General features: G+C 33.4%; 2 protein-coding genes across 2 annotated transcripts; both read right to left on the reverse strand.

The window, feature by feature from the left end:
• Positions 1 to 951: 951 nt before the first annotated feature.
• Positions 952 to 3,868, reverse strand: LOC133864343 (caffeic acid 3-O-methyltransferase-like). Its single transcript, XM_062300640.1, has 6 exons — positions 3,448 to 3,868; positions 2,552 to 2,580; positions 2,513 to 2,515; positions 1,545 to 1,855; positions 1,383 to 1,447; positions 952 to 1,291 (listed from the first exon to the last, which is right to left on the reverse strand). Exons 1-6 carry the CDS (start codon positions 3,847 to 3,849, stop codon positions 992 to 994), a joined length of 1,110 nt encoding a protein of 369 aa, XP_062156624.1. The 5' UTR covers positions 3,850 to 3,868; the 3' UTR covers positions 952 to 991.
• A 3,025-nt stretch (positions 3,869 to 6,893) lies between these two features.
• Positions 6,894 to 13,130, reverse strand: LOC133864998 (protein DMR6-LIKE OXYGENASE 2-like). Its single transcript, XM_062301457.1, has 4 exons — positions 12,866 to 13,130; positions 11,215 to 11,462; positions 10,343 to 10,664; positions 6,894 to 7,235 (listed from the first exon to the last, which is right to left on the reverse strand). Exons 1-4 carry the CDS (start codon positions 13,082 to 13,084, stop codon positions 6,984 to 6,986), a joined length of 1,041 nt encoding a protein of 346 aa, XP_062157441.1. The 5' UTR covers positions 13,085 to 13,130; the 3' UTR covers positions 6,894 to 6,983.
• Between the last annotated feature and the right edge of the window lie 1,975 nt (positions 13,131 to 15,105).

The following is a 15,105-nucleotide window of genomic DNA, read 5'->3' on the forward strand; positions in this document are numbered from 1 at the left end:
ACGTGGCTGGTAATATTTTATTATTTTTTTGTTTTGTTTTCATTTCTTTTTGTAAAAAAATAATAAAATATTACCAGCCACGTCAGCTTGTTGTGGGGCTGTTGTGAGAAATTAGTATATGGATCATTTCTCTTTTGCCTTTTAATGCTACATGTGATGGGAGCTAGTGTTAAAAGCACGTGATATTAGTGGTGGTTTAGCATGTATATAGCTTCATGTTAGTGTATAATATACATATAAAGGCAGGGGCGAATAGCTCAAGAAAACATAAAGGCAGGGGCGATCTAGGTGTTGGGGCGGGGGACGAATGTCCCCCAAAATATTTAAAATTCTTCTTTAAATATACGTATTTTATAAATTTGTCCTCCTTTTTTATTATTATTTAGTTTTGCCCCCTCTTCCAACATAAAAATAAAATAAAATAAAAATACCTAAAATACCTAATTCATTTAGTTTTTCCTTCATACTCCAGTTCCCTCAAGCAAAAATGTGAAATATGATGAAAATATTTGTTTTTTCATTTATTTTTTAAGTGGATATTCTGTAATTATTTAGGTTTATAATATTTGTTTTGGCATCACAAGTTAAATGATTTAATCATTTATTATTGCACTATTAAGGTTTTGGTTTGACTCTCAACATTGTTATTGTTTGAGGCTTCAGGAGATTTTGTTAGGAAAAAGAGTTTACGCTCAAAAGTATCGGTTTTTGTGGACCCTAGCTATAGATTGTGTATAGATTATTGGCTAGTTGTTTATGCTATTGTGTATTTGTAATGCCATTAGATTAAATTTAAGACTTCTTTGCCTTTTATTTTATATACACACATAGAGAAATTATAAGTATGGTTTTTTATTTATATAAGTCTGTCTCTCCAACTTATAAAGAAGAAAAAAAAAATCGTCTCCCCATCGTACTTTTATTTTTATTTTAAAGATCAAGACAAACCGGTGATACATTTCCAGGTATTGCAAGCAAGCAAGCAAGCAATCTACTTTAAAAACTCCATAACCCAAAAATTACACACAAAAGATTCATATCTAATGCCACTAAATCCTGCTTTTGTTGCCAAGGCCATGAATTCTGCTTCCGTCCTTTCCTTCCCTCCTAGGTTAATTTGAGTCATCATAGCCACATCCATTTGACAGTTGATCTTCGCAGAAGTGCTCATCTCAGGCATAACCGGAAGAACTGCCTCCACAACAATTACCTTTCCACCACTTGGAGTAGCATCGTAGCAGTTCTTCAACAGCTTCAAGCACTGTTCATCACTCCAATCATGGAGTATCCACTGCAAAAAGTATCCATTAATTATGACATCTTTTCTCATTTTTGTAGCAAAACGTTTAACCCCAAATATATAGAGAAGTTATGAAACTCACCTTCATAAAAATGGCGTCCCCCTTAGGAACCCTTCTGAACATATCTCCCCCGACATGTTCCACTCCTGCAACACGAATTAACACCTCTCTTTAATTATCCACATATGTGAACAACATTATAAAAGATGCATGGAGATCTATGAATGAATATAGCATATATACCAGGATAGTGTGGGGCATTTTGTATGACATGAGGCAAGTCGAAATTAATGGCCTTAATGTTGGGGTATCTGGAAGTGATCAAGTTAATAGTGACTCCTAGGCCGCCGCCAACATCAACCAATTGTTTGAGGTGCTCAAAGCCTTTATAGGAGTCAAGGATATTCTTCATAACAATAGTAGTGTGGTTGAACATCGCTGTGTTGAAAACTTGATTGAACCTTGGGTCCAAGCCCGGATACTCGAAGGCGTGCGTGCCATGAACCCTGTTGAATGGAATTCCTCCTTCAAGAATTGCAACTTTCAGTTGAGACCTATCAATGAATTCGGTTTAGATGCCATATATGTAGGGCGGTAATCAAGTATTGAATGTTCAAGTTTAATTCCTGTTCTTTTTTTTTTTTTAATCATTTGAAACACAAGCTAATTAAGCTCGAGCTTATATATCACAAAGCTTGAGTTTATCACCGATTCATTTACTTTTCGAATGAGTTCGAGCTTGTTCATGAACTACTCAATTAACTTATTCATTCAATATACAAAGGAAAAGTCGTGATTTTTATTTTATTTTATTAAATCGATACTAAATATGAGTTATTTAATTATTGTTAAGATTTATTATTTGAATAATTAAATAAATTACTTCGAATATTAAACAATCTAATTTCGAGCTTATTTGTTTATCTTATGGTATGAATATTCATTACATAGACACACACACGCACACACAAATACACATATATCTACATCAAGACTAACAATTACAATAATTTAAGATATATCTATTATATTATGAAGATAATTCATTTTTATATTTTTAAATACTTAACATGTTAAAAATAATTTTTAAAAAATGATGAAGCTAAATTATACGAGTCGAGCCAAATTTATATGAGTTCGCTCGTTTACTAACTCAAATAAGTCAATAATTTACACGTTTATTTTTTATTTTTGTCCATGAAATATTTGACCAACTTAAACAAGAAAGAGGTGTAAAATAAATAAATAACCTCTCATGACACAAAAATAAATTATCATGCTACTAAATAATGTGAAAATGAAGGATCTAATCTCTCAGCTTTACAAAAAGCCCAACTCTCTCGGCGTTTAGGAAGGAAGGAAGCTCTGCCCTCCTGGCCTCTTCACCCCTTCAAGCTTCATGTACTCCTAATCTTCTATCTTCTTTATGTTACATCTATAATTTTTCTAATATTTTGTTCGGGTTATTAGTGGTTAGATCTATTGCAAATTTACAGCATTCGCCACTGTCACAGTTATTTTGATGTATCATAAATTTTAAATCTAGATCTGGACCTCAAAAATTTCTAATTTTAATGGTTTTCTATTTATTGCCTCAGATAATATCTCTTCTGCCTCTGTACATCTACTTCTTAATCTCTTCAGCTCTGATCTCATAAGTTAGATAGAAGCTAAGTTTTTCTTTGTTCATACTGATCACACCGTCCATCATGGGCCACTAGAACCATCTTCAATTAATTGAATTGCACGAGCAAGTTTTAATCCCACGGCCGCCTACTACGTACGTATAAAACTCTTAGAATTGTGTTATTTGCATACATCTATATTGTACACATTGTACACACTCATAATAAGTGTGAGATCCATGCATATAGAACCTACGTGAGATCACGCCCATTGTGAATTAATGTATAATATATGTGTACAAATATCATTTTTGAAACTCCTATATTAATATTCCACTCTGAATGATAGCAGCTTGCCCCCACCCATTTTAAGGGAATTATCAAGGAGGTAATTAAAAAAAGAGAAAGAGAAGAACGAAATAATCATATGAAGAAATAAAGGAAAAGAAAAAACAAAAGAGGATCGGAGGGGGAAATAGAAAACAGACGAGCTATTTAAGAAGACCTTGTCTTGTGCCAACTGCCAAGGCCATCAAAGGACCCAAAGAGACACCATCTTCGTTAGAGACGAAGTGTTTAGACATAGCAGAAAGACTGTAGAGCCTCTGGAGATCAGATCCAGAATCATCAGCAACCACAGAGCAACCAAGCAGAGAATGGGTGGCAAGCATTCTGAGAACGCGGTCCAGCATCATGGGTGCATCTGGGTTCTTGGTGGGCATCTGTTGTACAATCTGTGAGGGGGAGAGCTTGGCTCCAGGACCCGCTTTGGCTAGGATTTCAAAAACGCCAAGCTCGATGGCCGATCGCAATGCCATGGGCAGCACGAGGGAAGTCGCCACCTGCATCGCATAGGGGAAGGTATTTTCTTCTTGTTGATCACCGTCAACAATTATTGGGGTCGATTTCATTGGAGAGGCCATTGTAGAAATTAAACTTGAAGTGAAGTCTGCTCTAAATGTGTTCAAATACTGAAAGTTTAATCAATTGGTCGATTTAATTATTAAAGTGACCGCATTTGGATCCAAATGAACTGGAGAGGATAGGATCCTTGTCCCCCAGAGATCGATGAGTATGGGCGGTGGGCTGCACATGGGGGGCGGGGGGTGTTAATGAATAAGAGAAACGACTACGCAGGAATGAAGGCACATGGATGAGACTCATGAACATATGAGTCTACAGTTGTGCACCTGTTGAACGAATTGGTTGCGACCAAGTAGTAGGAGTTTCATACTTTAAAGAAAGCTTTAAAGATTTTAAGAATGAAAGAAGCAATGTCAAGTTAGGATGAAAATGTATCACACTAAAGTTACAGTTATGTAAAGGTGTGTATGTTTGTCATTATGTTTGTTATGCTGAGTGCATCTAGTAATTAATCAATTGGTCAGGGTGCATCCGCGACCACAAATGTTGCTAGATTCTTAAAGGTTGAACTATGTAACTCTATTTATGCAGGCAGGGACAGAGTGACAATTTAATGGGAAGGGGCTAAATATTATTTATTTATTTTAATGTAGAGGTTAAAGTTTATATATATAATTCAAAAATATTAGTTCAAGTCCTCTTGTCTAAATGGCCATATATGTACTATATATTATTTCATATTAAAGAAAAAATTTTTTTAAGTAAATTAAACATATATAACTTAGTTTTTATATTTTTATTATTCTCTTGAAATTAAAAATTAGTAAGCAAAATTGAAAAAAAAGTTTTTTTGGAAAAGAGAAGTAAGGAAATTCAGAAAAAAAAAAAAAAAAAAAAAGGGTCTAGTTTCTGTATTGAAATTGAAAATTTTCAATTAGATGAAATTATGTGCTTCTCGCAAGGCTTGACCTAGATGACATGGTTCTTTAAGCTAACATTCTCTTACTCTTTTTGTTAGAAAAACACATTTTAACTAACACAGTAGCCCATTAATTGTTATATAAAATATATGAATATTTTAAGAATCTTGACAGGATCTAACGAAAAATTCTAACGGATGGTTAAAATTGAAAGATATATACTCTAAATTGACACTTTTTAAAGTTTGGATACATTTTTTTTTTAAAAGTAATTCTCTCTCTCTAAAAAAAAAAAAAAGAAAAAAAAATAGGCAGCAGCAGAAATATAGGCTTAATGATTAAAGGGTGTCATAAAGCAAGGTTAAAAGCAAAAAGGCGTGTAAAGCATGGTGTGGTATGCCTAAAAGTCAAGAGACATACGAAGATTTGTGGAAGAGAAATGATTCCTACACTCATTTCTCACAACAACCCCACAACAAGCTGACGTGGCTGGTAATATTTTATTATTTTTTTGTTTTGTTTTTTTTTTTCTTTTTGTAAAAAAATAATAAAATATTACCAGCCACATCAGCTTGTTGTGGGACTGTTGTGAGAAATGAGTGTAGGAATCATTTCTCTTTATGGAATAGGATCCAATCTTTTTCAAATAAAATGATATTATCCATTTCATGTTATAATTTAAAATTGGTGTATTTAATAGTGTAAATAAAGTTAATATTGATATGTCTTTTAAAAAAAATTAAATAATATAAAATTATGTACCCATTAAATACATTAATTTTAAATTTGATTTGAATTTTTTCCTTTTTATGCATTTTGCCCATATTGATCAAAAATCAATCGTTCTCCTTGTTAAATGAGTGAAATGTCTTTCTAGCTCTTATTCAATAATATATAGAAGAGAAATATAGAATGAAGAATATAATAGTTAAATTCTGTGTTTTTTTTTTCCCATTCACTTCTTTATGTCAAACTTCTAAAAAGTAAAAATAAAAAAGTAACACTATCCATTCCATTCTATTCTATTTTATCTCTCTTAATTCATCATTTTTATGTTGGAAAAACATAATGAAATAACTGGGAAAAAATGAAAGCAAAAAGAAATTAGAACTTAAAGGCTCAATTACAGCAACGATATCTTTAGAACGTTTTTTGTTACCTTTTTATAAGTGCTAAGGAAATTTATTGACAAAATAGAGCTCAAGATACAATAAAGCCTAAATGTTACTCCACTGCCCGCTCATCTACTAAGCAAGTTAGGTAGTTGCCTAAGGCCTCTAAGTGAATAAGGCCCTAAAAACAGGTTTGTTTGAAAAAGAAAGAAAGAAAAAAAGGGGCCTAATCATAATCTGAAACGGTATTTTTCAAGTGAAATAAGGCCATAAAGACAAGTTTGTTTGAAAAAAAAAAAAAGCTCCAATCAAACGGTTTTGAAAAAATAAAATAAGCATGATCTTTTCTTTGGAGACTATTTAACTTCAATATAAAATAAATAGTTAGAGATCCAAGAACACAACAATTAATACCAACAAAAATACAGTGCATTTTTTCTCCTATTAGGAGACTCTAGAACTCCAGCATAGAATAGAAAAAAAAAAAAAAAAAAAAAAAAAAAAAAACTTTTAAATAATTATAATTAAAAAAAAAATTCATTAAAGGCCTCGTTTAAAATTCTCGGCTTAAACCCCAATATATATTGAACCGGTCCTGTGTTACTCTAGAATATCACTTTAATTCTAGAGTAACAAGAAACATCTTATAAAGAGAATAATATAAAAAAGAGTTTGTAGGACAATGAAGAGGAGGCTATGAGATTGGGTGTCTTTGTATATGACCAAATGTTCATATTTACGGTGATTTTTAATGGTGCAAAATCATTTGCGTCAATGGTTACGAATTGTCACCTATCCACTTTAATAGATACCATGAATTTCTTTAATGTCGCATCTTTTCTATTCTGTTTTTTCTTTATTTATTTATTTTTTGGCCCAATTCTGATCATCATGAACCCATTCACAAGGAAGACAATAGCAAGAAAAGGAAATTTAGCACCATAACCAAATTGTCTTTCTAGCTATAATAAGCTAACAACCAAGGAGCTAGAAAGCTAGCGTTCTTACAAGCATGTTTGTTTCATCATGCTTGATTATTGAAATATCACAACCATTAAGAAGCTTAATTATCGAAATATGACAGACAGAAGCACAGTGATGAGTACTAATTTTTACTGTTAAAAGGCACCCAGATACATATATATAGCGTGCCATGATCGGTCAAGGCTGCGAGGTTTTAAACATGTCCAAGCAGGTTTCAGCCATGAGGCCCCGGTTCCAGAACTTTTGGTAGTATTCTGAATATGCAAAGTTGCTGTAAAGGGCAGGGTGATCAGCGTCGATCAGCTGTGGCGCTGGCCCTACCACTGCATCAGGAGATGGACAATAAAACGTTGGGATTGAGATCCTCTCCTTGTCACAATTCACCACTGCCCGATGGAGCACGCTCTTGTAACGATCATTGCTCAGTACCTACGTATATCATATATTATTAAAGTGTTGATTAATCAAATAAATTTTTTTTTTTTTTCATGAACTTTGTATAGAAGAACTAGTCTGATCAGCAAAGCATATACATCGATCACCTAAACTATAGTGTAAATGAAACACTAAACAAAGACAACGACAAAGAGACAAATCTCAACAGACCATAAAATTTCAAAACCAGAACAACAAACCGGCAAAATCCAATATAGCATACAGCTTATATATGTTTAAGGAGTGGGAAAAAAAGGAACCAACTAGCTTCACAAACAGCTAGCAGCCAAAAATTCAGTAAATGCTTATAAATTTAATTAGTGGTGGTTTAACATAATATCATCTTTCATTTTCATTTTAATTAATATTACACGTACGTATTTTATCTTTTAATCCTACACATGATGGGAGTGTTAAGAACTTGTGAAGATTAGCGGCGTGGTTTAATATGTATATAGCTTCATGTTAGTGTACGTATGGTATATATGTTAAAAATAATTTATACATGAAATTATTTAATCTAACATGCGCAGCGGAAAACGAATAAAACAGGATTCAGGCTTACCTCTAGCCATATTTGCTCAAGCGTCTCCACGACCCATCTGAAGAACAAGAAAAATTATTTGAGAGATCTTCTAACCTATGCCTATGACTGTATTGCCGTACTGATGGTGTACACATGCTGTTTATTTATAGGTTAGGTCAGGGACCCTCAAATATGGTAAGTACCGTATTGTTCCTCCCATCAAGGAAACAATATTATTAATTGATTTTAAATCAATTAAACGATTCCATTACGATAATCTAAATTAATTAAATTACCTAACCGTAATACCGTATATACTATTCATTTATTAAATTATTAATAAATGCTTCTTTATGTGGCATATAGGCCATATATGGAGAAAAAATCTTACAATATATATATATATTGGAAAATGGCAACATATGAACAATAGGCATACGAAGGAAAAATAAATAAATTTTGACTCTTCAAACATAAAAGGTATAGTTTCAATTTTAGGTGGCGCACGCTAGCTAGGTTGGAAAAATAAAATAAGAACAGCTACGATATCTTCGTAATTGACTGCCATTCAGAATCAACAACGGTCAAACCTTGATCATTGAAAATGGCGCCAACACATGTCAATCGTTTCAGTAGTTGTATTGACATTTGACACCCACCCTTAGAAATTCATATCAGGTGATATGAAAAAGGATGTTGACATGCATATTATATATATTATTATCATTTATTTCAAAACCTTAACACTTCTCCCGTAATGTTCTAACACACGCAAAATATTTGATTTGAAATGTATGTTAGAATATTAATTAAATGATCAAGTTTACTAATTCTTATAAGTTTAAGTTTTTTGGATAATTAGTGATTTAGTATGATATCAAAACAAAAGTCAGTTCGAACAATTCTCTCCATCATTCATCCCTCAATTTCAGTTAAATATTTTATATGTTAAGCCTCACTTATTGAAATATAATGTTAAGATATTAATTTAAATGATTAAGCTTATCATTTTTTTAAAATATAAGTTAGGATACATGGTGATGAACAATTTGGATTTAAATTTATGATATTTGCTCTCATACTATATTAATTTATTACTCATCCCAAAAGCTTAAACTTATAGGATCCCCTTCCCCTTCTCCTTGGGGCCAATTATTTATTTTTTTTAAAAAGCATAAATTTACAAGAACGGAATCCTCTCCATTTCATATATATGAGTCATTTCATAGTGAACATTTTCTTTCAATTCATGATGCCACGTGATAAATATGTTGTCACGACATTTAAATTTTTTAAATAAAGTGGTGTCATTTATACAGTTAGATGCAATAAAATAAAATATTGATCATAAAATGGCTCATGCTCAAGATTTTATTTTAAATATCTAGCTAACGGTGTACGTTCATGATGTCACGCGATAAATATGTTGTCACGACATTTAAATTTTTTAAATAAAGTAGTGTCATTTACACTGTTAGATGCAATAAAATAAAATATTGATCATAAAATGCCTCATGCTCAAGATTTTATTTTAAAGATCTAACGGTGTTCATAATGTCATGCAGTGAGTAAGTTGTCACATCATTTACAACATCACATATAATAAAATAAAATTTTAACCATAACTAATTAATCTCTATTTGATCACTTAGAATGAAAAAGATCCTTATCCATCCGGATTCCGGAGGTGTAGAGTTTAAATTAATCTGACGCTTAAACAAATCTTAAAAATGAATATTGCAAATCTCACGTTCTTTATATTTCTCTTAATTACCATTAAAAAAAAGGAAAGACAGAGAGAGAGAGAGAAGCATGTTTATATGGCAGTAAGTTCAGCACAGAGATCGAGGGAAAGAAGCATGTTTACATGGCATAAAGAGCACTAGCAGCCGTGACTCTATATTGGTTCCCTTCCCTATATTTAAGGAAAATTTCATGAAAAACATAAAAAAAACCTCCCACAGCAGATGCCCTATATTTAGATGAGGGGGTTGGGAATGAATAGTGATTCCCAATGTATACATGTCCACTATTCATTCCCTATGTATTATTTTAATATAAAAGAAGAATAATTAATTGATATAGTGAAGAGAGAAAAAGTAGGAAAGAGAGAAAAAGAATAAAATAAGAGTAAAAAAATAATATTTAATTGATATAGGAAAAAGTAAGAGAATCTATTGTGGGGTATTTTTTTATAGGGACGCAAAAAGTAGTTTTGTTCCTTAAATATAGGGAAAATGGTTGGGAATCTGCTGCTAGTGCTCTAAGTGCAGTGCATGCATCTCTATGTAATGAGGCCGGTGCCCTAGCCTTCTAGTTTTATGACTTTGTCTTCCCTAGATCGAAAAAAGCTATAGCTCTTTGACTCCATCCTTCTTTCTAGAAAAGCTGTATCATCCATGATCCATGCATGGCATGATTGAATTATATTTCATTTGCGCGCGCACAACGGCACAAGTCACAACGGGGGACGCACGCATGCATTGACCAATACGTACGATATAATATATATTGATCATATATATAGAAGAATTAATTAATACGCAGGTTCAACTTAATTGGCTTAATTTCTTGCCTGTATTTGATCACCGATGTTGACAATAAAGGTGTAAGGAATGGGATTGACAGCAACCCACTTGCCGTTTTGGAGGACCTGCAATCCTGGCACGTCATCTTGGAGGAGCACGGTGATGACATTAGGATCGGCATGGCCTGGTAATCCATACGTTAACTCTGGCTGGGGACATGGCGGATAGTAGTTGATGGCCATGTGCTGCCCATGCTTTCCCAGAGCCTTATCTATGTAATCCTTTTCTAGTCCCAAGCTTTCGGATATTGCTTCAAGCAGCCTTAGTGCTAGACCTCTTGCATTTCTACAATACTCACCAACGTCTTCTCTGAGAAACAAATTAACCAAATCAATTAGATTTCTGCGAAAACTTCACTTATCACGTATTTTTGATCTTTCGTTACTTTTATAATTATATTCTTAAACCTTAAAAAGTGTTAATTTAGTGTATCCATCTTTCAATTTCACTAATCCGTTAAGATTTTCTGTTAAATCCTGTCATAATTCTCAAAATACCATTTTTTTAAAATGAAAAAAGAATTATATATATAAATTCAAAAATTCAGGCGTGATTATTTTTGCATATTCCGTTAAATCATGACTAACACCTAAATCTTAAATTGAAGGGTTTTTTAGGAATGTTAACAGAGTTTAACGGAAAATTCTAATGAATTGATGAAATTGAAAAAAAAATGAACAATGGATACACTAAATTGACACTTTTTAAATTTTATGGGTATAATTATAAAAGTGATCGATGAAAAATCAAGAGTAATAAAATACATTTTCCCTAGATTTCTTTATCAAAGAAATTAGTGTCACGTCATCCTGATTGTATAGCACTCATATAACAATATGTTATATAGTATTTCTCATACCTAAATGATGGAGGGTTGGTAGGCCATTCCTGCATGTACTTCTCAAGAGGGTGGCAATGGAGTCTTAAGTAATCCCTCCAGCTGGACACCTGTTCAGTTCTCACGTTGAAACTAGTAGAAAGTCTCGTCGTCTTCATTGGATCATCGGAGTAGCTTTGTAACCTCTCACTTTCGGGCAAATGGAAAAACTCCCTTGATACACGTAACATGTTGTCGATCGCTGCTTCTGAAATTCCATGGTTTTTTGCCTTGAAACAATGAAAAAGAACAAGATCAATATGATGCATTAATCACATATGGAATTTATTCTCAAAAGCTGGCTCTTTATGGGTAGCATGGACCGAAGCTAACTGGCTTTAAGGGTAGGAGTTTTTGGATGGTTCCTATTCCAGCTTCATGTTCTTGAAGTTGGTAGAATATCCTCAAGCTCCGAGACATAGCCAAGAGTTTCATCCGGTTTAAGGTTGGGAATGGTTCTAAGGTGTTCTTGTGACTGGATCATTGGCACCCTGCAGGTTATCTTCTGGATAATTTCGGTTATAGGATTGTTCATGATTTTGGCTTTTCTCTGCATTCAAAGCTGGATGTCATTGTTAAGAATGGTGATTGGTTCTGGCCTCGTGCCCGATCAGACGCTCTTGTAGAGGTGCAAAGTATGCTACATACAGTTGCGATAGGCGATTCTGATGAGCCTGTGTGGAATTCTCGAAGTGGCCATTACAAGTGTTTGGATACCTGGAACAAGCTGAGAGAGGTGCATCCGATAGTCAGGTGGTGGAAGATTGTTTGGTCTCTCCCACTTCTATCCTCCATCATTCCTTCCTTCTTTGACTAGTTTTCTGAGATGCTTTGGTCACAAAACAGCGAATGAGTGGTTGGGGCTATACATAACAGATTTTGTGTCTATTTTGTTATGGAGCCCAAGAGAGCCGTGATCGATCATCTTTTCTTTAGATGCAGTTTTAGTAGTCGGATTTGGACTGAAATCATGGCTGATTGTTCCTTTCTCAATGTGCCTTTGGATTAGGAAAATATAGAAGACTGGTGTTTGAAGGCGCCGAAAGGAAAAAGCTTAAAAGCCATCTTGGGCCGGTTGTGCCTTGGAGCTACTGTGTACCATTTATGGAAGCAGAGTAATAATCTCTTGCACAACAATACTCCACGCACTGAGGAAGCACTTCTGGCTCGCATTAGGTAGGAAGCCCGGGCTAGGATCGTGGCTAAAGGGCATTTCAAGCACCTCCGAAATTCTATGAGTCTTGTTTTTAGATGGAACCTGCAGAATCTTATCTAGTTGATCTATTTGGTATGGAGGGTTGCGGAGTTTCTGATGTTGGTTTGCTGGGATTTTTTTTATTTTTTTTTTCTGTGTTTCTGTGCTGCTCTGTTGTATAGACGGGAGCTTGGTTTTGTTTTGGTTTGGGATGTAGGGTACTGCTCCCTGTGAGGTTGCATTTGTTTTGTTTGAGTTTGCATTGTTTGGCTTTTGGGAGTGTGTGTTCCTTTGGGACTGAGATCCAGTCTTTTCTGGAGTGTATTCTAGTTTGATGATCTATAAATGCTTTTATTCATAAAAAATAAAAAAATAAAAATTAATAATAAAATACGATCCATTTATAGAAAAGTTATATATATATATATATTTAATTACCTGGAAGAAACCATAGTTTCGGCAGGCAAGGCCTATCTGTTCGATTATATATGAGCGGTTAGGGCCATTCAGGTCTTGAAGATCGATGAGAGGAATGGCACCATCAAATGATTCAACCTCGTTAAGATTTGGACGATCATACGTGGGTCGGATGTAGTTAGAGGGAACATGGCTCTTGCCGGCGACGAGGTCAGATAACAGTGGTTTGGCGGTAGCCATTAATTCCGGCCGACAGCGCAGTTCCTGCTTGATTTCTAAGTATTTTCTTACAGGTTTTGTTTTGGCCGAATGAAAATGATAAGGGTAAGCCTAGACTTACATATATATAGTTGAGAGTCACAGTACTTATGAAATAAATTAAAAAACATTAGGCGCCTTATATTTTGTAGGATCCTCCCTTTCTATAATTAATTTTGCTTTATGAAAGATAAGGCTACAGTAATTGCGTATCTCATAATTAACCATGGACAATAAATATAAATGACGCACGTGATAGTTATCACAAAGGCTTTATATTTGTTTTCTTTACCAATAAAGAAATGTCAGTCATATATAAAAAAATAATAATAATAAAAAATAAAAATAAAAAAAAAAAGAAGAGAGAAGCAAGTCAAATGTTTTTTATTTGATGCCATGCTTGTTTCGACGTAAAATATTTTTTTGTTGTAAAATATTTTTAACGAAATTATATTTCAGAAAAATAATTTTCCTAAAAACATATTTCGACATTCACCACTAGCCGGCAGGATTCTAGACACTTCCATCGAATTTCGGCGATGAAGGTCGGAATCCGGCGGCAATGACCAGATTCTGGTCAGTTTCACTGGAATTTGGCCATTTGTGCCGGATTCCGACCAGACTGGCCAAAATTTGGCATAGTACAGCCGGATTCCGGCAAACCATTGCCTAATTTCGACACCGGCCAGATTCCGGCCTGTTTTGCCGGAATCCAGAGGTGATCGCTGGCCCAAGTATCTGGTGATCAGATACCAAAATTCGGTGACTTTTGGCGGTAGATTTGGGCTACCAACAAACTTCAATGTCCGACAGTGGTAGATTCTCATAAACGTACCTGCAAGAATGAAGAATTTAAATCCAGAAAACTATTTACGGTTTTTAAAACCGTAAATTATTTTCCAAAAATTAAATAGGCTTTTACGGTCAAACTGAAAAATTATTTTCGTTAAACTATCATTTTTTGTTGCACCAAACACAAGAAAATACAAAAAATATTTTATACCCAAACAAACGGAGCATGAATTAGAATTAATTACAAGTCAAATGTAAATTAGTTCTACTAATGTGGTAGTAATTTGATTAGAAAAAGAAAACTGGTGAGCAATTTTTCTCCGATCCCTTGTACGAAATCAAACTGATCCTTTCTATCCTTTGACGATCGATCATGGAGGAATTAAACAAGTCAAATACATTATGAACTCATTGGCTATGTTTGTTTATGTTTATTTCTGTTTTCAAGATAAATATATTAATAAAAAATTACTCAAAAAATAAAATATTCATTAAAATAATAATAATAATTAAAAAAACACACAGTTTTCTTATTTATGTCACGTATAACACATTTTTAAATAATAATAATAATAAAAAATAAAATCTCACAAAACGCATTAAAAAACATACTCAGAGTAGCAGAGATGTTGATTATGTAGCTGCCTATCTAAAATATATATAGCATATATATGCAAATGAGAGTTTTATCAAATTTCTCTATTATGTAGTACGTAGCTAGTATAGGACTTGGATGTTTCTTAATTATTAGTTAGGATTGTTTTATGTTCTTTTGTTATCTTAATTAAACATATGACATGTTTTCCCTTGATTTTTGTCAATTTCGTGTTATATATATATATTAACAAGTTTCATAAAATTTGATTATGCTGGAATTATTCCAGTATAATCAATTTTTTTTTTTTAATTGGAAAACAGGTTTTCTGACACATAAATTATGTGTCAAAAAACAAATAGAAACCTACACATACGATATGTGCCAGGAAACCAAATTTCGTGGCACATATATCATGTGCCAAAAAACCATATTTCCTGACACATAACTTATGTGTCAGGAAATTTTCCTGTCACACAAGTTATGTGACAGAAAACAAACTTTCTCGATTACAAAGCTTGTTTAGGTGAGGAATTAAAGGTCATGAATGATTTCTTGACATTTAATACTTACTTCCTGACACATAATAAATGCCAATAAAGGCAATTTTATTTAT

Source organism: Alnus glutinosa, chromosome 3 (assembly GCF_958979055.1).
Source record: "Alnus glutinosa chromosome 3, dhAlnGlut1.1, whole genome shotgun sequence".
In the NCBI taxonomy this organism is placed as follows: Eukaryota; Viridiplantae; Streptophyta; class Magnoliopsida; order Fagales; family Betulaceae; genus Alnus; species Alnus glutinosa.